Source organism: Blennius ocellaris (assembly GCF_963422515.1).
Source record: "Blennius ocellaris genome assembly, chromosome: 21".
In the NCBI taxonomy this organism is placed as follows: Eukaryota; Metazoa; Chordata; class Actinopteri; order Blenniiformes; family Blenniidae; genus Blennius; species Blennius ocellaris.
In genome coordinates, this window is record NC_137670.1 from 21,848,419 (window position 1) to 21,873,104 (window position 24,686).

The window sequence follows — 24,686 nt, forward strand, 5'->3', positions numbered from 1 at the left end:
CCCTTCGGTGGACAGGCCCGAGGAGACAGTCTCCTCTTTGACCAGCAGTGCATTAAGTCCTGCCTTTCAATATTTACTCTCACTCAAGGTGTGCTTGAGTTTTACACTCTCTTCTGGCTCTCGGCCAAGACGGACGCTTCTCTCTTCTCTCCTCTCCCCCTCGTCTTCTCTCTTCTCTCCTCTCCCCCTCGTCTTCTCTCTTCTCTCCTCTCCCCCTCGTCTTCTCTCTTCTCTCCTCTCCCCCTCGTCTTCCCTCTTCTCTCCTCTCCCCCTCGTCTTCCCTCTTCTCTCTTCTCTCCTCTCCCCCTCGTCTTCCCTCTTCTCTCCTCTCCCCCTCGTCTTCCCTCTCCTCCCCTCTTCTCTCCTCTCCCCCCCTCTTTTCTTTTCTCCTCTCCTCCCCTCTTCTCTCTTCTCTCCTCTCCTCCCCTCGTCTTCTCTCTTCTCTCCTCTCCCCCTCGTCTTCTCTCCTCTCCTCCTCTCCCCTCTTCTCCCCCTCTCCTCTCCTCTCCTCCCCTCTTCTCTCCTCCCCTCTTCTCTCCTCTCCTCCCCTCTTCTCTCCTCTCCTCCCCTCTTCTCTCCTCTTCTCTCCTCTCCCCCTCGTCTTCCCTCTTCTCTCTTCTCTCCTCTCCCCCTCGTCTTCCCTCTTCTCTCTTCTCTCCTCTCCCCCTCGTCTTCCCTCTCCTCCCCTCTTCTCTCCTCTCCCCCCTCCTCTCCTCTCCTCCCCTCTTTTCTCCTCTCCTCCCCTCTTCTCTCTTCTCTCCTCTCCTCCCCTCGTCTTCTCTCTTCTCTCCTCTCCCCCTCGTCTTCTCTCCTCTCCTCCTCTCCCCTCTTCTCTCTTCTCCCCCTCTCCTCTCCTCTCCTCCCCTCTTCTCTCCTCCCCTCTTCTCTCCTCTCCTCCCCTCTTCTCTCCTCTCCCCCTCGTCTTCTCTCCTCTCCCCCTCGTCTTCTCTCCTCTCCCCCTCATCTTCTCTCCTCTCCTCCCGTCTTCTCTCCTCTCCTCCCGTCTTCTCTCCTCTCCTCCCGTCTTCTCTCCTCTCCTCCCCTCTTCTCTCCTCTCCCCCTCGTCTTCCCTCTTCTCTCCTCTCCTCTCCTCTTCTCTCTTCTCTCCTCTCCCCCTCGTCTTCCCTCTTCTCTCCTCTCCTCTCCTCCCCTCTTCTAAGGTCGACAGATAAAGCTGAAGCGCCTGAACGAAAAAAATGTAATCTACATTTCAGACTCCCAGACACCCAGTCGTCAAGGCTGTGTTTTGTCTCCAACTCTCCTGGATGTGAGTGTGGAATGAAGGCTCTGCCCCCCCTTCCTCCCATTCCCTGATACTTTGGCCTACTGGAAGCTCTCAGGACTCAAGGCCTTCTCACAACAACAGAACTGGACCAACTGCAGAGACAAGCAAGCAGTACCTTTCACCCCCCCCCCCCCCCCCCCCCCCAAGCAGAGGCTGTGGGAGGAGATACGGCAACGTGCCTGATGGGCTGTACGCCGAGACACCTCCTCCTAGTGGCGGGCTGCAAAACTACCCTTCACATATCCCAGGTGCTGTCTGGAGAAAATGTTGTATTCTGTCTGTGTTGATGCTAAATGTGCCTGAGGTGGATTTTTTTCCCCTCCTCTCGGCAGCTCTTGTTGTCCTTCATTCCCCCAACTTTCTATACAATTTCACTGTACCTGTAGGGATTTCTTACCTCATAAGGATCACTATTTATGTTGTGGTTGCCTATCAATAATGATTAATAATTATCAAAGATAGTTATTATGTTATTGAAATGTAATCTGATGTGTATCAGAACCTCGGAGCTCCACCTGTCTTAACAGGAAATGATAGACAATTCAGTTCTATCAGTCTCATAAGATATACTAAACAGTTCATCAGGAGTTTGAATTAATAGTTAAATGAATTACAATTACCAGAATTAACAGTAAAGCTTGAAGGATTTTGGAGTTCTTGACACAGAAGAGTCGACATTTCATTCACCTTTGTGCTCATTAATAACACAGCAAGTATGATTCCAAACATTATATGTATTTACAATGAAAACAAATAAACACAGATTCTAACTACCTATATACAGCTGGGTGTGTGTGTGTGTGTGTGTGTGTGTGTGTGTGTGTGTGTGTGTGTGTGTGTGTGTGTGTGTGTGTGTGTGTGTGTGTGTGTGTGTGTGTGTGTGTGTGTGTGTGTGTGTGTGTGTGTGTGTGTGTGTGTGTGGACAGGGAAAGAGAGAGAGGTGGAGGGAGTGTGTATGTGTGAGACGTGTGATGGAACTACAAAACAAGATGGCGGATCACAAGAAACTACATTTAGAATGAGTTTATCAGAGAGCAGGAAGTCTGTCCTGGGTCTCCACCATGTGCTGGAGAACATGGAAGCTAGTCTTTAGCGTCTGCTTCCTGTGTGTCTCTGCTAATGGACCATTTCTAGAATGAGTTGATGTGAATGAGACGTGTTTTGTCAGGAGTCATCAGATGGACTCCCGAGGCAGCTGATGGGTACCGGCAGGCCAAGCGTAGTGCAGCCCGGGCTGTGGTGGAGGCAAAAACTCAGGTCTGGGAGGAGTTCGGAGAGGCCATGGAGGAGGACAATCAGTTAGCCCCAAGGAAATTCTGGCAAACCGCCCGGCGCCTCAGGAGGGGGAAGCAGTTCTCCACCAACACTGTTTACAGTGGAAGTGGGGAGCTGTTGACCGGGGATATCGTCGGGTGGTGGAATGAATACTTCAAGGACCTCCTCAATCCCACCACCACGTCTTCCATTGAGGAAGCAGAGTCTGGGTCCTCAGAGGTGGACTCGTCCATTACCCAAGCTGAAGTCACCGAGGTTGTTGCTAAGCTCCTCGGTGGCAAGGCACCGGGAGTGGATGAGATTCACCCAGAGTTCCTTAAGTCTCTGGATGTGCAGGGACTGTCGTGGCTGACTCGTCTCTGCAACATCGCGTGGCGGGCGGGGACAGTACCTCTGGACAGGCAGACTGGGGTGGTGGTCCCTCTCTTCAAGAAGGGGGATCGGAGGGTGTGTTCCAACTACAGAGGGCTCACACTCCTCAGCCTCCCCGGGAAAGTCTATTCCAGGGTACTGGAGAGGAGGGTCCGGCCGTTAGTCGAACCTCGGATCCAAGAGGAACAATGTGGTTTTTGTCCTGGTGGTGGAACACTGGACCAGCTCTAGACCCTCCACCAGGTTCTCCTGATGGTGGAACACTGGACCAGCTCTATACCCTCCACCAGGTTCTCCTGATGGTGGAACACTGGACCAGCTCTAGACCCTCCACCAGGTTCTCCTGATGGTGGAACACTGGACCAGCTCTAGACCCTCCACCAGGTGCTTGAGGGTTCATGGGAGTTCGCCCAACCATATATGTTTTTTGTATGCGTTTTGTGAATCTGGAGAAGGCGTTCGACCGCGTCCCTCAAGACGTCCTGTGGGGGGTGCTCCGGGAGTATGGTGTCCGGGACCCTTTGTTAAGGGCTGTTTGGTCCTTGTACGCCCAGAGCAGGAGTTTGGTTCACATTGCCGGCAGTAAGTCAGACCTGTTCCCAGTGCACGTTGGCCTCCAGCAGGACTGTCCTTTATCACCGGTTCTGTTCATCATATATATGGACAGAATCTCTCGGCACAGCCGGGGGCTGGAGGGGGTCCAGTTTGGGGACCACAGGATCTCATCTCTGCTATTTGACGATGATGTGGTTCTGTTGGCTCCATCAAGCCTGGACCTTCAGCGTGCACTGGCGCAGTTCTCAGCAGAGTGTGAAGCAGCTGGGATGAAGATCAGCACCTCTAAATCCGAGGCCACGGTTCTCGACCAGAAAAAGGTGTCTTGCCCCCTCCAGGTCGGTGGAGTGCCCTTGTCACAGGTGGAGGAGTTCAAGGATCTTGGGGTCTTGTTCACGAGTGGGGGAAAGATGGAGCGTGAGATCGACAGGCGGATCGGTGCAGCGTCTGCAGTTATGCAGACGTTGTATCGGTCCGTCGTGGTGAAGGAGCTGAGCCAAAAGACCAAACTCTTGTTTTACCGGTCGATCTTCGTTCCTTCCCTCACCTATGGTCATGAACTATGGGTCATGACCGAAAGAACCAGATCCCGGATACAAGCGGCTGAAACTAGCTTCCTCCGTAGGGTGGCTGGGCGTACCCTTAGAGATAGGGTGAGGAGCTCAGTCACCCTTAGAGATAGGGTGAGGAGCTCAGTCACCCTTAGAGATAGGGGGAGGAGCTCAGTCACCCTCAGAGATAGGGTGAGGACCTCAGTCACTCTTAGAGATAGGGGGAGGAGCTCAGTCACTCTTAGAGATAGGGAGAGGACCTCAGTCACCCTTAGAGATAGGGGAGGAGCTCAGCCACCCTTAGAGATAGGGTGAGGAGCTCAGTCACCCTTAGAGATAGGGTGAGGACCTCAGTCACTCTTAGAGATAGGGGGAGGAGCTCAGTCACTCTTAGAGATAGGGGGAGGAGCTCAGCCACCCTTAGAGATAGGGTGAGGAGCTCAGTCACCCTTAGAGATAGGGGGAGGAGCTCAGCCACCCTTAGAGATAGGGTGAGGAGCTCAGTCACTCTTAGAGATAGGGTGAGGAGCTCAGTCACTCTTAGAGATAGGGGGAGGAGCTCAGTCACCCTTAGAGATAGGGGGAGGAGCTCAGTCACTCTTAGAGATAGGGGGAGGAGCTCAGTCACCCTTAGAGATAGGGGGAGGAGCTCAGTCACTCTTAGAGATAGGGGGAGGAGCTCAGTCACCCTTAGAGATAGGGGGAGGAGCTCAGTCACTCTTAGAGATAGGGGGAGGAGCTCAGTCACCCTTAGAGATAGGGTGAGGAGCTCAGTCACCCTTAGAGATAGGGGGAGGAGCTCAGTCACCCTTAGAGATAGGGTGAGGAGCTCAGTCACCCTTAGAGATAGGGGGAGGAGCTCAGTCACCCTTAGAGATAGGGTGAGGAGCTCAGTCACTCTTAGAGATAGGGGGAGGAGCTCAGTCACCCTTAGAGATAGGGTGAGGAGCTCAGTCACCCTTAGAGATAGGGTGAGGAGCTCAGTCACCCTTAGAGATAGGGGGAGGAGCTCAGTCACCCTTAGAGATAGGGTGAGGAGCTCAGTCACCCTTAGAGATAGGGTGAGGAGCTCAGTCACCCTTAGAGATAGGGTGAGGAGCTCAGTCACCCTTAGAGATAGGGGGAGGAGCTCAGTCACCAGGGAGGTACTCGGAGTAGAGCCGCTGCTCCTCCACATCCAGAGGAACAGCTGAGGAGGTTCGGGCACCTGTTTCAGATGGACGCCTCCCCAGGGAGGTGTTCCATCATGTCCCTCCGGTAGGAGGCCTCAGGACAGACCCAGGACACCTGGAGGGACTATGTCTCTCTATGACCTGGGAACACCTTGGGGTGCCACGGGAAGAGCTGGAGGAAGAGTCTGGGGTGAGGGAAGTCTGGGCAACCCTGCTTCGACCGCTGCCTCTGCGACCCGGCACCGGATAAGCGGCAGATAATGGATGAATGAATAGATGAATTGATCACGGATAATGGTTTTATTGCAATATTTCTTCAAAATATCTTAATCAGACAATATCTACTCAGATGTTTGGATTACAAATTAGGCCCGGGCAATAAACCCAAAATTTACCGATACTGAAATTTAGGAAAATCACCTACGTCATTTTGTCCATGTCGGTATATTTGATGTTTAAAAAAAAGAGAGAAAAGAAATGTTGGTTTTGAGTGTGTGTAGGTAGCCTGTCCCTTTAAGACGCTGTGCTGTGTGAGAGACATGACTCCACCCCTTCCAGTCTGTAACAAAAATAGAGAAAGGAGGTGATGGAGGACGGTTCAGAAGTTGTAGCGGCTGCTACAGTGGCTGAAGTGAACTGCTTTAGAAGCCATCGAAGCAAATCCTCCGTATTTAGAATCAGCGGAGAAAGTGACACGAGCTACGGGAATCCGTTGTGGGCAGAGAGCCGTGTAGTGAGGCACCGTTCATCGCGCTGGATGTGAAGTCATTTTACACACAAAATATGTAATTTCTTTCACAAGAATTAGGTTAGATAGATCTTGTTTCATATAACTGGAGAAATCCTGTGTTTTCAGGGGCAATACAGATGAAGTTACGGGTATAATCCACTCTCAGTAGCTCTCATTTCAAGTCATCTGTACTTATCAGCTCGTCAATAAATCTTAACTAAAAATACTTCATTTTCAAAGTGTAGTTTTACAGTCCTTTAAAGTGGCAATAAATAGATCCAGGGGAGCCATACTATTAATATAACTGCTACATCTAATGTGCAGGGGCCACAGTGGAGGAGTTATCGTCTATTTAACTTTATCGAGGTGAACAGCTCAATATATCCTGGTATTGATCTGAGGCCATATCAGCCAGCCCTAATACAAATCTGATCTTTTTTGCATGTTTCACTGATATTGTGCTCTGAAGTCATAATCGATGGCTCTGAGTTACCTTGCAAGCATGTGGCTGGCTTCATTTTTCAAATACAACAAAATTCCAGGATTTTATCTTCTAACTTTCAGACTATAAGGATTTGCATATCACATATGACCCTGGTTTTGACTGAACAGAGAACGTTTCAGAAAGTTCAGAGTGTGCATGCCCTTTTAATAAGATTTAAAAAGAACACCTAATTTGAGTTGTTTTAATTAGGTTCATTTTAATATTATAAAATTCATGCCCTCATAAAAGCAAGAGTTGCTTTATTAAAATGTGTTTCCTCCATTATAAACCTTGTAAAATGAAGGAATAGTCTTGTTCTTGGCTATACAGTAAATAATGTGTATTTTAACAATAAAATGAGATTAAGCTTAATAAAAGAGAGCAAACTGTTTCATTTCAAGCTCAATTAATGGAAACTCGTTGACTCAGATTGTAAAGAAATATGCGGCATAATCAAAGTGATTAGGAGAATCTGAGCTGTTGTGTACAGATGGCCTCCCTATATCTGAGCAGCATTGCATATTGTACCTTTAAAAGAGAAGCAGCAGATGAAAAACATGCAGTTCAGAGCGAGTGTGAGCCTGCCCACAGTATGAAGATGAGTGTGAGTGACGACCATGCTCCACAGCATGGCCTTGCTACACTCACAAGACCTCCTGTTTGAAATATGAAAGAAAAGACGCCCGTGGAGCCTCCACAGGCCTGGTGCCGTTACCTGCTTTGTGGGTTTGGTGGAGGTGGGTGCGGGGCCAGGGCCGAACGGGCCCCTGGGCAGGGTAAGGGGGCGGACTCTGCTCTTCATCCCCCGAGAAGCTGCTCCTCCTCCTGCCTGCCTGACTGAAGGGCCGTCGACCAAGTGGAATCTTCCTCTCTAAACACCAAGCCAGACCGGGGTCAGCTACCAGGGGCTCAGTATACACAGGTGAGTGACATGGAGCCATACCGGGCCCCCACCGGGCCCCCACCGAACCCCCAGGGCCCCAGTTGTGATAAGGACAGACTGGACTCTACCGCATGACGCCAAAACTTTCACAAACTTTCTTTACATTCAATAAAATTCATCCTGAGCCGAGAAACTTCTTTAAACTTTGAAATAAGAGAAACTACATAGAAAAACCATGTAAAGTTTCAGAACTAAATGTTAAAAACTTTTTCGGAATTAAAAATGTTTTTTTTGCATCTATTAACAGTTTCAACTGGATTATCTCTACTTTACTTGTAGTTAATGTACAGATTGCTGCAGTAATGACTAAACAACCCCTTTACATCTTTTAGGTTTTTAGCACAAGTCTGAAAACCCAATACAGCTAAAAACAGCTGATTCACCTCTTTCAGCTCATAAAGACATGTTTAACCTCTTTGAAACTGTTCTGAGGCCTCACAGTATCAGTCTGCTTGGTTCTTTTCACTCGCATGTCTGCACCAAAACACAGGATCTAATCCTGATGCGAGGGCCTCATCTCTGGTATAAAGTCACATTACGTAACATCAGCTTTTAATCAAACATTTTAAATTGTAAACTTTAAAATAGTTGGGATGACTTTGTTTACATTCACTTTATATTTTTAAAATATCTAAAATACATACATACATACATACATATAGAGTAAATACATATAAGGTGTTTGCGTGAGTGTGTTTATAAGTGTATGGGAATACTTAAATCTAGATTTTTTTTACAGAATATATATTCATAAGCTACAATTCATTTATTTATATTATCAATATATATATATATATATATATGTGTGTGTATATCCGGACTACATGGACATTGGTTTATGTATGAGATTACACATGCCTGTGTGAAACACTATATGCCTGAAATGAATTAATAATAATAAAAAAATAAATTATTGTTATATCAATTCTTTGCTTATTGCAATTAATTTTAGAATCATTTGCATCCATGGATCTTCTAACAAAGTCTTCTCTTCTATACTTCAGGGTTGCGGGGGGCTGGGTCTGATCCGAGCTCCGGGCAGGAAACACCTCAACAGGTCGTACAGGCTGGAATTATTTGTGATTCTATTTTGGCACACCACTTCATTTGTGAGTATTTCATTGAATCCTTTGACTGATTCAAATCTTGTGTAATTTATTTCTACATAATCAATCTTGTGGTTCATGTCGATCTCAGTCCTTCAACACATTTATATCGCAGCACTTCTATGCTGGTGGTGTTTAAAAGACTGAGAAGCACGTTGATCAATAAGGTGTGAATCCATAGACGTCCTTCCAATGATTCGATGCTTGTAACAAAGTGATCTCAGTGAAGCAGGACCCACATGAACCTGAACCAAGTGGAACCACCAGACCACCTGGTTTGTCCCGGGAGGGAAGAGACACCGCCACACCAGAGCTCAACTCAAGGGACCAATGAAGCAGCAGCGTGTCCCGTCACAATGTCGGCAGCGAGAGGCAAGCAGAGCAGAGGAAGGAGGGAGTGGAGAGACTCAACCAATCAGCAGAGGAAGAAGAAGACGAGAGCACACTTACTTTTCTTTTGGCCTTTGTACTGTTGAGCCTTTTTCTTCTGCTTGGGCACCGCCTGGGGCATTTCTCTGCTACCTGAAAGCAGGTGAGAGACACAGAGCTGAAGGAAGCCTCAACAATCCACGGGAAGATTAGCAAGGCCAACGAACAGCTGGGACCTTTTCACTGTAGCACCTGATTTATATACTTCAGATTTTCTATCTGTCAAAAAATGCATCATGGAACAAAAAAAAAACTTTGTCACATTCCTCCCCCGTGCCGAGATGTAAGTGTTGATAATCCTGACCTAGCAGCTGCTGCTGGAGAAATCTCTGCGAACGGATCCCTCAGCTTCGGCTGTTCCCAACAACGACTCATTGTGTTTCCTTTTCCCTTTGATTATTTGGTGCAGTTCTATTTTTTATTGAAGTGGGTGGGTTTTACATTGTGTCTGGGGTGAAAACAGAGTCAGATCTGGCGATCATGAAGAAGACGTGGCTTTCTGGTACCACAGTCTAATGTTTTCAGCGGATTCAATGCTGCGGCTTGTAGAAATGCTGTTGTTCAACCAGTTTGAAGCACAATGTGGCCGAGGAGAAGCTCCTGAAGAAGTTCAGTCTGTGGCTGCAGCAGGACATTTCACAAAGGTTAGTTAATAATATTGTGTGTCTGAATAAGTTACTTAGTTTGCTTATATGTACTGTTACAGTTATGACAGTTTTTCATATTATATTGAATTTATTCAGTATATCAGTAAGACCGAGTTAAAAAAAGAAATTGTGTTGATAAAAATCAACAATTACAAAAAGTCTTTTTGACCGTTTGTAATGCAGGCTGCAGTTTAAAGTGGAGTAGTTTATGTTGACCAGCCACAGATCTCACCACTAGGTGTTGTTCAACATCATGGCGGAGCACTGAAGGCACATGTCTGTAGGGCTGCACATAAATATCTGAAAATTCAGTCGTTGGTGTCTGGATATTAAGTTTGAGATCCAAACAAGACACAGTACATTTTTATCTTGGTCAGGTCATGTGTAATACATGTCATGTATAACTGCTTTGGGCTCAATTTCTAATGTATACATTGATATTTGAGTTTCTACTATTTACAGGATTAGTTCTTTGAGAATCTCTTCCATAGTCAAGTAAAATTGGTACTGTGACAGAAATATCCTTAATCAAACCGAGACTGAATGGAATAGAATCGTGTATTGAATCAAACCCTGTGAATCGAATCAACATGTTTTGGGAAATCTGAATCGATGACCAATCTTATTGAGGTTTTTCACATGTCAGAAGTCTCGCAGTACTACTGGGCCACCATTGTGGAGGTCCACTGACTGTAAACGTGCTCACAGTCACACTGTAGGCCAGGGGTGTCCAAACGCCGCACTGGAGGGCCGGCGTCCTGCAGAGTGGCGCTCCTCCCAGTTGCGGCACAGCTGATTGCAATGAAGGCCTCGTTATTGGGCTTTTTCACCACCTTGGTCATCATTAGATTCAGGTGTGCTGAAGCAGGGGGAGAATTAAAACATGCAGGACAGGTGCCCTCCAGGACCAAGTGTGGACACCCCTGCTTTAGGCATGACTTGATATCACAGATCAGAGAAGATGGGCATCTTTTGCGTAGCTGTAGGCTGCGCTAACAGGCAGGAAACCTGTCCATACCTCTCATTTTATTGTTTCACTGCCAACCCTGGGAGAAGGGACAGAAATTCCTTCAGACCCAAGACCAGTGCCCAGGTTGGTAGTTTGTTTCTGGGTGGACAGCATTCATGGCTGAATTAAGCCTCGTTTCCACTGCACGGAATGTGATAGGATGGAACAATCGATCATCATGGGAAACGTCAACTCTCCTCAACAAGTGCCACGAGATGGAGGCCTTGGTGAAAACCGATGGGCGTTACCATGAGTGCAGCTTATATTTCTTCACGGAAACGTGGCTCATCGACGCCATTCCCGACTCAGCTGTCAACATACTTGGCTTCACGCTGGTGCGGGTGGACAGGGAGCTGAAGAAGTGTGGAAAGGCGACAGGAGGTGGGCTGGTACTTCTCGTAAACAATAACTGGTGTCATTCCGGCCACTTAACTGCGAAGGGGAAGATCTGTTGTAGTGATGTGGAGGTGCTAGCGGTAGGTTTAAGACCTTACTATGTGCCACGGGAGTTCTCCCACATCGTTGCCATTGTTGTTTACATTTCACCATGGGCAGACAACTCCACAGAGTGACGTTATTCAGGACACCGTAATGAGAATTCAGTCCCAACACCCTGATGCACTGACTGTCATTTCAGGGGATTTTAGTCATGTTGAGCCATGAGGGGCGACAATACCCTGGATCTTTGCTATATCAACGTGAAAAACCCTAACAGTGTATTGGCCCTGCCCCCATTTGGCAAGTCAGACCACAATCGAATACACCGAAAGACATGCTACAGACACTGTGTAATGAGACTGCCGGTTACCACCAGACCCCAGAAGAAGTGGACTCCAGAGACCAGTGAAGCTCTGAGGGACTGCTTCCAGTCTATTGACTGGAACACACTTCTTGACACCCATAGGTCTGACAACAACATTGATGGAGTGGTTGACTGTGTCACTGATGACATTAATTCCTGCAAAGATGGGGTGCCTTCAGTCTCAAATAATAAGACCTTGATCACAAGCACTTCCTGAACCAGAAAAAGGAGGCTTTCAAAACCAGAGACAGGATCAGGTCTGCACAACGTGACGTGAGAACGGGCATGAGGCGAGCCCAGAAAAGCCTGGAGAGGCTGGAAAGGAGACTGCAGCAGAACAACACAAAGGAAGTGTGGAGGGGCATGAGAGCCATCACTGGCTACAAGGAGGCCAGTGTCTCTCTCACCAGGCGACACCGACGTGGCCAACCAGTTGAACCGCTTCTATTGCAGCGGCTGCTCCACCTATACTGCTGCCTCCTGTCCTGCTCCACCCAGCGGCTGCTCCACCTATACTGCTGCCTCTGGTCCTGCTCCACCAAGCGGCTGCTCCACCTATACTGCTGCCTCCTGTCCTGCTCCACCCAGCGGCTGCTCCACCTATACTGCTGCCTCTGGTCCTGCTCCACCCAGCGGCTGCTCCACCTATACTACTGCCTCTGGTCCTGCTCCACCAAGCGGCTGCTCCACCTATACTACTGCCTCTGGTCCTGCTCCACCCAGCGGCTGCTCCACCTATACTGCTGCCTCCTGTCCTGCTCCACCCAGCGGCTGCTCCACCTATACTGCTGCCTCCTGTCCTGCTCCACCCAGCGGCTGCTCCACCTATACTACTGCCTCTGGTCCTGCTCCACCCAGCGGCTGCTCCACCTATACTACTGCCTCTGGTCCTGCTCCACCCAGCGGCTGCTCCACCTATACTGCTGCCTCTGGTCCTGCTCCACCCAGCGGCTGCTCCACCTATACTGCTGCCTCTGGTCCTGCTCCACCCAGCGGCTGCTCCACCTATACTGCTGCCTCTGGTCCTGCTCCACCCAGCGGCTGCGCCACCTATACTACTGCCTCTGGTCCTGCTCCACCCAGCGGCTGCGCCACCTATACTACTGCCTCTGGTCCTGCTCCACCCAGCGGCTGCGCCACCTATACTGCTGCCTCTGGTCCTGCTCCACCCAGCGGCTGCTCCACCTATACTACTGCCTCTGGTCCTGCTCCACCCAGCGGCTGCTCCACCTATACTGCTGCCTCCTGTCCTGCTCCACCCAGCGGCTGCGCCACCTATACTGCTGCCTCTGGTCCTGCTCCACCCAGCGGCTGCTCCACCTATACTACTGCCTCTGGTCCTGCTCCACCAAGCGGCTGCTCCACCTATACTACTGCCTCTGGTCCTGCTCCACCCAGCGGCTGCTCCACCTATACTACTGCCTCTGGTCCTGCTCCACCAAGCGGCTGCTCCACCTATACTACTGCCTCTGGTCCTGCTCCACCCAGCGGCTGCTCCACCTATACTACTGCCTCTGGTCCTGCTCCACCAAGCGGCTGCTCCACCTATACTGCTGCCTCTGGTCCTGCTCCACCAAGCGGCTGCTCCACCTATACTACTGCCTCTGGTCCTGCTCCACCCAGCGGCTGCTCCACCTATACTACTGCCTCTGGTCCTGCTCCACCAAGCGGCTGCTCCACCTATACTACTGCCTCTGGTCCTGCTCCACCAAGCGGCTGCTCCACCTATACTACTGCCTCTGGTCCTGCTCCACCCAGCGGCTGCTCCACCTATACTACTGCCTCTGGTCCTGCTCCACCAAGCGGCTGCTCCACCTATACTGCTGCCTCTGGTCCTGCTCCACCCAGCGGCTGCTCCACCTATACTACTGCCTCTGGTCCTGCTCCACCCAGCGGCTGCTCCACCTATACTACTGCCTCTGGTCCTGCTCCACCCAGCGGCTGCTCCACCTTCACCACCGATCACTTCACTGTGGAGGAGGTGTGGGCGGAGCTCAAGAGAGAGCCTCCTGGTAGAACACGAGGCTCCTGAAGCACTGGCAGTGCGTCTGCACAGGCTCTTCACCTGGAGTGTCTGAACGGGGTGGGTGCCAAGGCAGTGGAAGACATCCTGCATTGTGCCGGTGCCAAAGGTCAGAAGGCTGTCTGGGGTCAAAGAGTGGCCCTGACACCTGGAATCATACTTGCTGTGTTATTAATGAGCACAAAGGTGAATGAATGTCGACCTCTCCTGTGTCAAGAACTCCAAAATCCTTCAACCTTCACTGTTAGTTGTGGTAATTGTAATTAATTTAACAATTAATTTGAATTCCTAATTATCCATTTAGTATATCTTATGAGACTGATATGGAAATGAAAATGATAGGAAATGATAGCCAATTCAGTTATCTGAATTGGCTATTATTTCCTGTTAAGACAGGTGGAGCTCCGAGGTATCTGATAGAGATGAGATTAACATTTTCAATAACATAATTAATAACCATCTTCGATAATTATTAATTATTATTGATAGCCAAACACAACATAAATGGTACCTTGTGATCCTTATGAGATAAGAAATCCCAACCAGAATTAAAAATGAGCTTGACAAGTTTACCAGGCTCTGCCGCAGTCTTTTAACTTTTTAATTTAGCATTTAATTAGTTGACTATTTTACTTGTTCTTTTTTCTAATTGTAGTTAATGTTTTAGCTTAATCCTTTATCTCATTGATGGATTCATTTTATAAGCTCTTATGTACTTATTTTTATTGGTTGATTATTTTTACTTTCTATTTTCTTATCTTTTATTTTCATTTATTGATCCATTTCTTTTGCTCCTATTTATTTTACTCCAGTGTCTCCTCACGGGGGCGCTCTTCATCAGGAGTTGAGTCTGGTCTGCCTGTGGGGGGCGTCATTCTGGCCTTGGCGGTGGAGCTCAGCCTGTGGTTCACTGACCGTGGTGGGGGCGGTCCCTGTGGCGGGGCCCCCCGTAGCTGTAGGCTGTGGCTCCTCTGGGTGCCCCGAGGGTGGTGTTTTCTCTCCAGGATCATCAGTGCCTGGCCATTCTTATATCAGTTTTTATACTCTATTATGGGCAGTTAGGGGGGGTGTGTGTTTCTATTTTTTTATATTGTTATGTGAAGCACTTTGAGTTGCATGTTTTTATGCATGAAAGGTGCTCTATAAATAAAGTTTGATTTGATTAACGAGGTACAGACTGCGGTGTTGTGTCACGCTCCGACGTTTCAATAAACCCAGTGAACAAATCAACCAGTGAAGGCAGAGTGGCGCATGGAAACAACCAAGGAGGGTTTACTGAAGATGAACTAATGAAATATAGGGGGCAAGTGGAGTGACAGTGCTCACTACCGCCCGCCGTCGCTCCTCCAGACCCGTTCCTCGGTGCGAGGTACCTCCACACGGGGGGAGTGGAAAGTCGTACCCGGCAGTCGCAGGTTCTTTCCTTACGATCCACAACTTTAAAGTGGGACTGTGAAAAAACCCGTCCCACCCCACCCCACCCCGCCCCGCCCCACCCCGCCCCGCAACGCTCTGTGACAGAAAGTGCTGTGGAACTGTACCTATACTGCATCTTTCACAGCAACCTAAATGAAGTGCAGCTGGTGTAAAAGGATCTTGATGGTTGTGCTACGAGGCTTTCTTACTCTGCGCGGCGGGCGGCTGCAGCTGGTACCCGGTCAGCTGACACCAGCCCACGGGGTAGAGGTCGGGGGACTCGCAGTCTACCCACTGGTCATACTCGTCCTCCCAGCCGTCAAAATGGATCCTCAGCAGCCGGTGGACAATCCTGGTCACCGTGGCGACACACACAAGCCGTGGCTCCATCAGGTCCACGGCCTCCAGCTTCATGCCCTGCCGGAACCCGTGATTGGGAACCTCCTGAGGAGCGGTGGAATGAATGAGTGAATGTTCCTGCGTTCCCCAAACACACACAGAGGAGGAGGACTCTACCTTGTTGAAGAGCCTGACAGGACCGGCTCTGGAGCCCGTTTCTCTGAGGTAGTCAAACCATTTGAATGGCAGCTTAGTGTACCCTGAGAGACAAAGCCAGTGATCAGACCCTGGTCAACACCTGGAGAGGCTCGCCCAGAATACAAAGCTACCTCTAGGGGGCGTGAGTTCAATGCTGTTGATTTCACAGAAGCCCACAGGGAAGATGGATGGGGAGGTGCTGTGGTAGCAGAACCAGTCTGAGCCGTCCACCGCCTCGGAGCCATCAATACCGATCATAAGGTACCCATCTGCCAACACCTGCATGGCACAGAGCAGCTCAGGCTAGGCTAGCAGCTTCAAACTGTCTGTCTAGATTATATATATTATACATAGCAAAAAAAAGACCACCCATCATCAATTACACATCTGTGTTTACATAAACGCTGCTGTTAAGGTTAACAGGACTCATTATTTCATCAGAGGACAGAAGATAGAAGCATAAGAAGGATGGAATAAAAAACTGAAAAGACACAAAAACAGTGTTCAGTCACAACTGGTTTGAGTTTGAGACAGAGAAAGAGCACAGTTTGTTAAAGAACAGACTACTGACCTTTCTTACAGTGGCTACACATATAGCTGAGAGGTTGAGGGGGTCGATGGCTTCCAGCTTCATCCCGTCTTTAAACCAGTCTGAGCTCTGGTCCACGTCTCTCACCTGGAATTCAGAGAACATCTTTTATTCGTCACACACTGAAAATCTGGGAAGGTTTGAGAAACTGAGTAAAAAAAAGGAGGAGGAATTCTGTATTACAGTAGTAAAAAAAGAGCTCTCAGATAGCCTGGAAATACAGTTTTAGTCATCTGTAAAACATTGAAGAGTCACGGTCCAACAGTTTATAATTTACCAACAGTTGGACAGTTATTAACATTATTCTCTTGCTTTCTATTCAGTTTTATACTTTAAATTGTATCTATGTACACTGTTAAGTCACTTACATACATTCTATTGTTATATTTCTTGAAATATCAATACATTTGAACTGAATGAGTTGATGGAAAGTTATCGGGTTTTTGAAATTGACTCTTTTAGAAAGAACTTTTTGGGGTTTCAAGCAGGAGGTGTCAGAAAAGTTACCACAGGGCGTTCATAGCGACGTCGCTTTTTGACCCTTCAATGTGGGCTCTTTTCATTGTGATGCAGAATTCACCACACATTGAAAGGTTCACCCTTGTTAGTACAAGGAAGGTGAGCTGGGGCTAGACCTTCCTGAGACGGCTAGTTTGACCCTTGTAAAGTATAGTAAAGTAAGGCTACAGAAATTAGATTTGGTTGGTGGATCATAAAAATAATATGCAATGTTGTTTAAATGGTACATAGACAAATAACTATGCTGGAAAATGTGACAGTTTATGAAAAATAAATACAGGTATGGAGTTCTCAGTCCACCAAAGAAAAGCTCAGGAAAAAGACGCAAAATGAATGTTGATAATTAAACCGAATATATAAAGTGCTGAACTGCTGAGGAAGGAGGTGGAGCACCAAACAGTGTTTTTCAGGCAAGATGAAAGACAGACATGATTGTAGAGTGTGAACTACTGCATGGAGTAGAGATGGTCAAGTGGGTCATTGTGATCTGTGGCCGTCCGAACACGGTGATGTGCACCATGTACAGCTGCAATACCTGGTGGTGTTTGATTACAGTCAGTAATGACAAGTTCATAATAATAATAATGCACTCAAAGACGCTTTACATAGCATAATTCATTTAGTCCATACTGGATGGAGGTAAACTCCGTCTGTAGCCACAGCTGCCCTGGGGCAGACTGACTGAAGTGAGGCGGCCATGTTGCACCATCGGCTCCTCCACCACCACCACCCTCTCACTCTCACTCTGCAGTCACACAGTTCAGGGTTCAGTGTCTTGCCCAGGGACACTTGTGGGCAGGCAGAGATGGGGTCGAACCTTGAGACGACCGCTCTACCAACCGAGCCACACCGCCCCGGATGCTATGTATTCATTAGAAAAAGAACTACTTGTATGGGCTTCTTCCTTCTGTGCCGGACTTGTTTTATTACAGCAACTGTTCGATCGTACACGTTTACATCCATGGTGGGGAAAAGTTATTTCTTTTGGAGTTTAGTTTGAGATTGTAACTGGGCAGAAAATTGCTGATTTGAACCTCAGTTTGATCCTTTCAGCTGGTGACAGACCAGCGCACAACACACACGACACTGTCGACTGGAAACTGCCTTGTTTCCTTCCACTCACAACAGTTTTGACGATGACATGTTTGACAAAAGGTAGCCCGGCGAACTCGGCAATAATTTACAACGCTTGTGGGTTCCGACAGATCTCTGTCTCCCCTGAACCACCTTTGTTTAAAGCAAGGGTGTCCCAACTCGGTCCTGAATGTTATAGTCTCTCCCTGCTTCAGCATGCCTGGATCTAATGATGATGTCATCACCAAGGTTGTGAAAAGGTCTGATAATGAGCCCTTCGTTGCAATCAGGTGTGCTGAACTGGAAGAGAGCTAAACCCTGCAGGACCAAGTGTGGACCCTCCTGCTTTAAAGCATTCACTGAAGTGAGCTCTGGTGTCAAACTGAGCTCCCAGCAGAGGACAGAAAGAAGCTTCTTATACCTTTGAGAAGAGTTGAGGAGGAGCATCAACTTGACCCTCAAATCTCTTGGTAAAGTCTGGAAAAAACACACAATGTTCAGTTTTTCCAGCACAGGATACAAGATCTTTCCTTTGTCTAACAGCAGGAAAAACTCCAGGTTGCTTTGTTTGATTATGATTCAAAAGGTTCCCAAACACAGTTTTTCTTTGTATTTTCACCCAACATGAAGAATTAGTTTTATTTTTTAATAGCCTTCCATGGCAGGTTTCCAAACCCACCGGATCGTTTGAAGCGGTGCCCGATGCTCCGTGACCAGCCTATATTGTGGATGAGGGGGCTCTGCATGTGGCACCAGAAGTCGTCCGAGCCGTCCTCACTCTCCTCGTAGACCAGCCGGAGACGGCCCCCGATCACCTGCTCCACCAGAGCCACCCGTGTCCGGCACAGGTAGTTCTTATCCACCACCTCCACCCGCATCAGCTTCTTAAAGGGGAACTGCATGTTCTCGTATACCTTCAGAGGAACAAACAGAACCTGTTTCTAGTTCTTTTAAAGTAATGGAAATTAATCACAAGGATCTAATTCCTTGGAAATTAGAATACGAGTGGCCCCAAAACAGACTCTTGCAGGATACCACAGGGGTCCATCTTGATGCTGTCCTCAATCACAGGCACATTTTAGATGGCACTGAACCACATACTGTCCGGTACGATCTGAACTGGGCTGAAGAGAACAGCATCATAATGTAAAAAGACCAACAACTCAGAAGTTTTAGCTCAGCTTTGGTGCAGGATTCTACAAGTTTATCCCCAAAAGATTTACATTTGTTGGATGTTCTGAGCAGCCAGAAATTACTCTTAGTTACATTTCTGTAATAGTCTTAAAAGTGAAGTGTTAAAACTTTGGAAGGTATAAAAGTGTTGATCAAACATGACTTACATCCTGTTTAAATGTTTTTTTACAGATTAAAGATACAGTGGTGTTTGTGGGTCTCACTTTTGTGTTGAAGTCCGGCGGCAGTGTTTTAGCTCCAGTGAGTCGCTTCACAAGAAAGACTTTCCAGTTAGAGTACCTATGCTGTATGCCTGAGAGAGGACGGCACAAATGGTCACTCACAGCATTTCCTTTGAGGAAATAAAACCACTGCGTCTGTGGTGGTGGCACACTCACTTTTGGGAGGTACAAGGGGTTTGCCGCTGGATGCACACCAGCCCACCTGATGCACCTCGGGGATACAGAGGTTACACCAGAAGTCTTTACTGGTGTCGTTGTCGAAGCCCTCATACCGTAGTAGAGCCTTGAACCCTGCAGACACAACAAAGCATTGTAAGTAAGCATTGTTCCCATGATGACATCACTGAGCTGGTGTATATTTGATACCTTGCACACCTTCGCCTTCTGTTGGAGGGTGCTTCATTAGAATTGGGTCTGGAGACAATGCTTGGCCACTCCATTACCCTCAGCTCTTTAGCAAAGCAGTGGTCATCTGGGAAGTGTGTTTGGGGTCCGTTTCCAAAAGTCGGGGTATAAAGACATATTTGTCTCTGTAACCCTCATTTGGTTGCCACCACACACACTTGACACCATCTGAACCAAATAAGTCTATCTTGGTCTGGACAGACCACAGCACATGGTTCCAGTAATACATGTCCTTAGTCTGCTTGTCTTTAGCAAACTGATTCTGGACTTTCTGGTGCATTCATGTTTGATGCATTGTGCAACGTATGGTCCGAGCGCTGACAAGACCCCTTCAACCTCTGCAGCAATGCCGGCAGCACTCCTATGTCTATTCTTCAAAGACAACTTCTGGATATGGCGCTGAGCTTGTGCAATCAGCTTCTTTGCTCTACCATGGCGAGGCCTGTTCTGAATGGGACCCGTCTTGTTAAAGCGCTATATGGTTTTAGTCACTCTGCTGTAGCTCAGTTTCAGGCTGTTGCTATTCTTCTTACAGGCTGGACCATCTTATATATATATATATATATATATATATGAGCAACAACTCATTTTGTGGTTTCATGATAATGTCCAGTGACCAGTATGAGTGTGAGAACGATAACATCAACTTTAACACACCTGCTCCCCATTCACACCTGAGACCTTGTATCATGAAAATTTGCATGACACCGGCAAGGAAAAATGGCTAATTGTGCCTAATTTGGACATTTTAACTGCGGTGTGTGCTCACTTTAGGAGCCAGCAGTTTAGACGTTAACAGCTCTGTGTAGTTATTTTGGGGGAACAGGAAATTTACACTGCCATACAAGCTGTACAGACGACTTAACATTGTATCAAAGGGTCATCCCTTCAGTGTTGTCCCATCAAAAGATATAATTAAATACTTGCACATATGTGAGGGGTGTACTCACTTGTGTGAGATACTGTACCTCAGACCATCACTTGCTCTTAAATAAGAACACTGATGATGTTTACGTATTAGGCATTATCTTGCAAAGTCAATGTCCTGTTACACATTCACAAGAACATGCTGTTCACACTACTCAGCTTGTGTGGTCCGTGCCCACTTTGGGAAGTAGTTAAAGTGAACGCGCTTTGGTGCTTATTCAGACTTGTCCCCAGAGTCCGTTACTTGTGATCAGATAACCCGAGACGCATGTTAACACCAGGCCTGAATGGGCCCTTATTGAAGCTTTAAGGGCTTTCAGGAAATTTCTGTAACATGCTGAGGCTTAATATACTATAAACTGTGCTTCAAATGATGTAGTTGAGAGAGAAAGAAACCAGGAGCACTCTTCTCTTTCCAACCTGCTAATTTGATGATTTCTGCGATCCAGTAGACCTTGGTGGAGAGACTGGTGTCAGAGTTGGGCACCTCGATCCTCACTCCTGCCTTGATGTCTCCCCAGCACAATCCCATCGGTGCCTGAAGAACAGACTGAAGCTGTGAAGCAAATCACACCCATGGGACAAAACTCTTTTCACACTCACGTGTTTGAAACAGCTGACAGGAGCTCCCACCGTGTTATTGCTACAGATATATTTGCCCCAGTCAAAGCTCTCTGTTTGGACCACTGACAGGAAGGACAAAGAGTGAGGCTGGCTGTCCACAGCGATACAGATGTACACAGGGTTCTGGTGCCTTACCGGCTTTTGACTTGGCCTGGTTCTGTTGACTTGCCTGGTACTGAGCATAAGCTGCCAACTTGGCTACCAGAGGCTGTTTCTGCAGGACCTTTGCCTTTTTGGTGGGTGGTTTGCCCTTGAAACCAAAACAGACATCAACATTGGTGTGACCACACATACCGCGCTTTGACCAGTTGGGGTCATCTAGTGTGTTCACCTGGAGCCGCGCAAGGATGCTAGCTTTTTTGGAATTGGAGGAGTAACTCCTAGAGCAGGACACGCTGCAGAAACGCTTGGTTTTAGAGTAGAATGCATCGCGGACTCCGACCATGCCGCACATCTCACAGGTGGCTGCAAAACCAAGCAGAAAAGACAATCATCAAACTTTTAAATGGTAAAATCCTGCTGTTTCTATGCATTAAAGCGGAGCTGTGCTTATATTAAAAATAAAAAAATAAATGAAACAATGCTTTTTAATTCAGACTATTGTTCTCCACATTGTTCTCTTCTTCAACTTTAGCTGTCTGAGCCGGCTTTGGTTTTCCTACAGGTTTCTTTAGTAAAAACGGGTTCTTGTTCTCTGTATTTGTGTTAGAGTAGCACTGTGTACTCACCCATCCCAGCCTTGCCATCGGGGTAGGTGTACACTTGTCCATTGTTCTTGATAATGGGCAGGCTGGCGGGGATGGAGGGCACCACCTCGTCCTCGCTGTCCTCCGAGCTAGAGCTGCTGGTGGACTCCTCACTGCAACTGTCATAGCCATCGAACATCCCAAACGAGTCTCGCCGCTTCCGTTCTGAACGTGGGGTGCGTTCAGCCTGGAGCAGAGAAGCAAGGACACAGTGAACAGTTTGTCTGAACCAAAAGACCCCGCCACTGACTCCGAAATGTCAAGAAATGAACTGAGAAACGGTCATTCTTCAGCAGAGACGTGGAGCAAATTCATCTGCAATATTGATCAGACTAAGAGAGCCTAATTACCTCAGACTTGTAGCATAACCAGTCTATACATACCATTGGTAGGCCTGTGCTTTTACATGTTTCAAACTGGTACTGCTGAAGGAACCTCTTAATACGCTGCGGTTATAGATCATTAGGGCTGCAACAACAAATCTATAAAATCTATAAAATGTGATTATTAATAGTGTTGGCAACTAATTTCATAATCGATTCTTTGTGTCACGCCATTTATGCACCACTCGTCATGTTGCGTAACCTTTTACCTTGAGAGCTTTGGCAATGGTTTTCTTACCGAAAGTTAAAAAAATAAAATACAAAAAGCGTCAACCTGCAGAGCAAGTTGAACAGAGCGGGTTGGAGAAGCTCTAAGAAGCGGCTGGTAAAGGCCCTCCATGCTACCAGTGTCTGCGAGTGTTGAGAGTACGCCAGCACCTGTGGCCATGCGCCACCCGGGACGATCCCGGAAATATCTCCACTTCTACTTTATGTTGCACTTCAGGAGTTTTGAGCCATGTGGCTATCTATATTTGCTTTTACATTGTGATTGTTGTGACAAGGAGACGGAGGATTTCCTCGCACAAGCGGAACGAAGGGTCTGCCCCCCCCCCCCCCCCCCCGATACTTTGGCCTACTGGAAGCTGCTCTGTTCAGGACTCAAGGCCTTCTCACAACAACAGAACTGGACCAACTGCAGAGACAAGCAAGCAGTACCTTTCACCCCCCCCCCACCCCCCAAGCAGAGGCTGTGGGAGGAGATATGGCTGCGCGCCTGATGGGCTGTACGCCGAGACACCTCCTCCTAGTGGCGGGCTGCAAAACTACCCTTCACATATCCTAAGTGCTGTCTGGAGAAACATGTTGTAACCCGTCTGTGTTGATGCTAAATGTGCCTGAGGTGGCTCCTTAGAGCAGTTTGTATTATCATTGTGCCACACACGCAACCCTCACTCGTGCATGCACTCTCTGTGTGTCTCTCACACACACACACACACACACACACACACACACACACACACACACACACACACACACACACACACACACACACACACACACACACACACACACACACACACACACACACACACACACACACACACACACACACACACTTTCCCCTCTGTTAATCTAGGGCAGGGGTGTCAAACTCAGATCCTGGAGGGCCGAAGCTCTGCAGGTTTTCCCCGTCTCCCACTGAATGTTCTGATGCTTCATCACTACGTTCAGCACAAAGCCAGATAACGAGCAGCTCATTGGAATCAGCTGTGTGGAAGCAGGGACACATCCAAATCGTGCAGGGCTGCGGCCCTCGAGGACCGGAGTTCCACACGTGTGATCTAGGGCAACTCGCTCACACAGTGCCTTCAGGGGACACAAAAGAATTGGAACCAACGAACATCAATAAACCTCATCATTGCAACAAAAACACAACTGTAGAGATGTTACACTATTTTTGTAATTTTCTTGTATAAAAAGATATATTGGCAGGAAGCCGTCTTTTATTCAATCAATCAATGAAAGAATCTATTTGTCCCAGAGTGGGGGGTAATTAAAAGGTTGCACAGGGCAGGCAGTGCAAATCAATAGACAAGTAGTACATACAACAACTACATCACTGGATAAAAAACTACCAGTAATAGTAAGAATCTAATAAAAGCATGAAGCAGATATAAATACAACAAAGAATGAAGGTCAAAGGTTAAAATATGTATAAACATGGTAGGCCAGGCAGGGGTCAGAACAGAGATTTTGGGAAAAAAAAGGTTGTCACTTTTATGTAGAGACGGTGGGGGATGAAGGCAACTGCTGAAAGTAACTAAAAAGTTACTTGAAATTTAACTTGTTCAATTAAAAAAAAGACAAGTAATCAATACACCAAGTTATTTTTTTTAAAGGAGTAACTCGTAATCAGTCACTGTATTACTTTTTCAAGGCAACTGTGGCAACACTGACTATTATGTCCACTGCAGTGAACTTCCATTGCAAATTGTATGGTTGTCATCTAACAGTCATATAGTCGATTGCTTTTTACCAAGTTACAGTCTGTGCATCAAGCATTGGGAACATACAGAGTCCAGCCCAAGAGTTTTCCCTCTTCTTGTAGCATGTTGTCGGGCCATATTCATATAAAACTTTAACTAACATCGATGAGCACATGTTGTTGACTTGAAGAAGATTTGGACTGTATTCGACTTTTTAAATATCTGTGCCCGTATTCAAGAAGCGTCCTAAGGCTAAGAGTAGCTCTTAGTGCCCGTTTCCATTGCAGAAAGTAGATTTAAAAAATAGGCGGGGTTTACAGCCCCACAGATATGTGATGTTACAACAGTAATCTCAGCCAAGAGACCTTATGAATCCTCTGTTGTTGTTGTTTACATCCTCCACTTTGCACTAGTTGTTTTGTTAATTTTTATTTTTTGCAGCCAGAGAGCTGCAGCTGTAACTTCCGTGTTGGTCCTGAGAGAGCGAAGCACCCGAACGTGCCTCAGTGGCACAGAGCCTAGCAGATGCACCGCGTCTGGACAGGGGAGCTGAGCCAGGCACCGGGGTCCGTGCTGGGGGCCGGGGGAGCTGAGCCAGGCACCGGGGTCCGTGCTGGGGGCCGGGGGAGCTGAGCCAGGCACCGGGGTCCGTGCTGGGGGCCGGGAGCCACGTCCAGCAGCGCAGACCGCCTCCAGCGGTCACATCCAGTGGCGCCGGCTCTCTGCCACTTCAGAGGTCA

General features: G+C 47.7%; 1 protein-coding gene across 3 annotated transcripts in view; it reads right to left on the minus strand.

Moving 5' to 3' along the window:
- Positions 1-24,686, minus strand: part of mbtd1 (mbt domain containing 1) — a 40,845-nt gene that overhangs the window by 6,930 nt on the left and 9,229 nt on the right. The window contains exons 2-16 of one of the 3 annotated variants that reach the window (XM_080517252.1): positions 21,618-21,822; positions 21,221-21,354; positions 21,025-21,139; positions 20,869-20,951; positions 20,686-20,803; positions 19,090-19,224; positions 18,916-19,004; positions 18,198-18,432; positions 17,940-17,995; positions 15,908-16,012; positions 15,468-15,615; positions 15,316-15,398; positions 15,009-15,243; positions 8,924-8,995; positions 7,140-7,295 (exon numbers count right to left, since the gene is read on the minus strand). In XM_080517252.1, coding sequence (XP_080373378.1) covers positions 7,140-7,295; positions 8,924-8,995; positions 15,009-15,243; positions 15,316-15,398; positions 15,468-15,615; positions 15,908-16,012; positions 17,940-17,995; positions 18,198-18,432; positions 18,916-19,004; positions 19,090-19,224; positions 20,686-20,803; positions 20,869-20,951; positions 21,025-21,139; positions 21,221-21,354; positions 21,618-21,822 — 1,969 coding nt within the window. Of the gene's footprint in view, positions 1-7,139; positions 7,296-8,923; positions 8,996-15,008; positions 15,244-15,315; positions 15,399-15,467; positions 15,616-15,907; positions 16,013-17,939; positions 17,996-18,197; positions 18,433-18,915; positions 19,005-19,089; positions 19,225-20,685; positions 20,804-20,868; positions 20,952-21,024; positions 21,355-21,617; positions 21,823-24,686 lie in introns of all 3 variants that reach the window. The other 2 variants (XM_080517253.1, XM_080517251.1) reach the window with 2 other exon arrangements.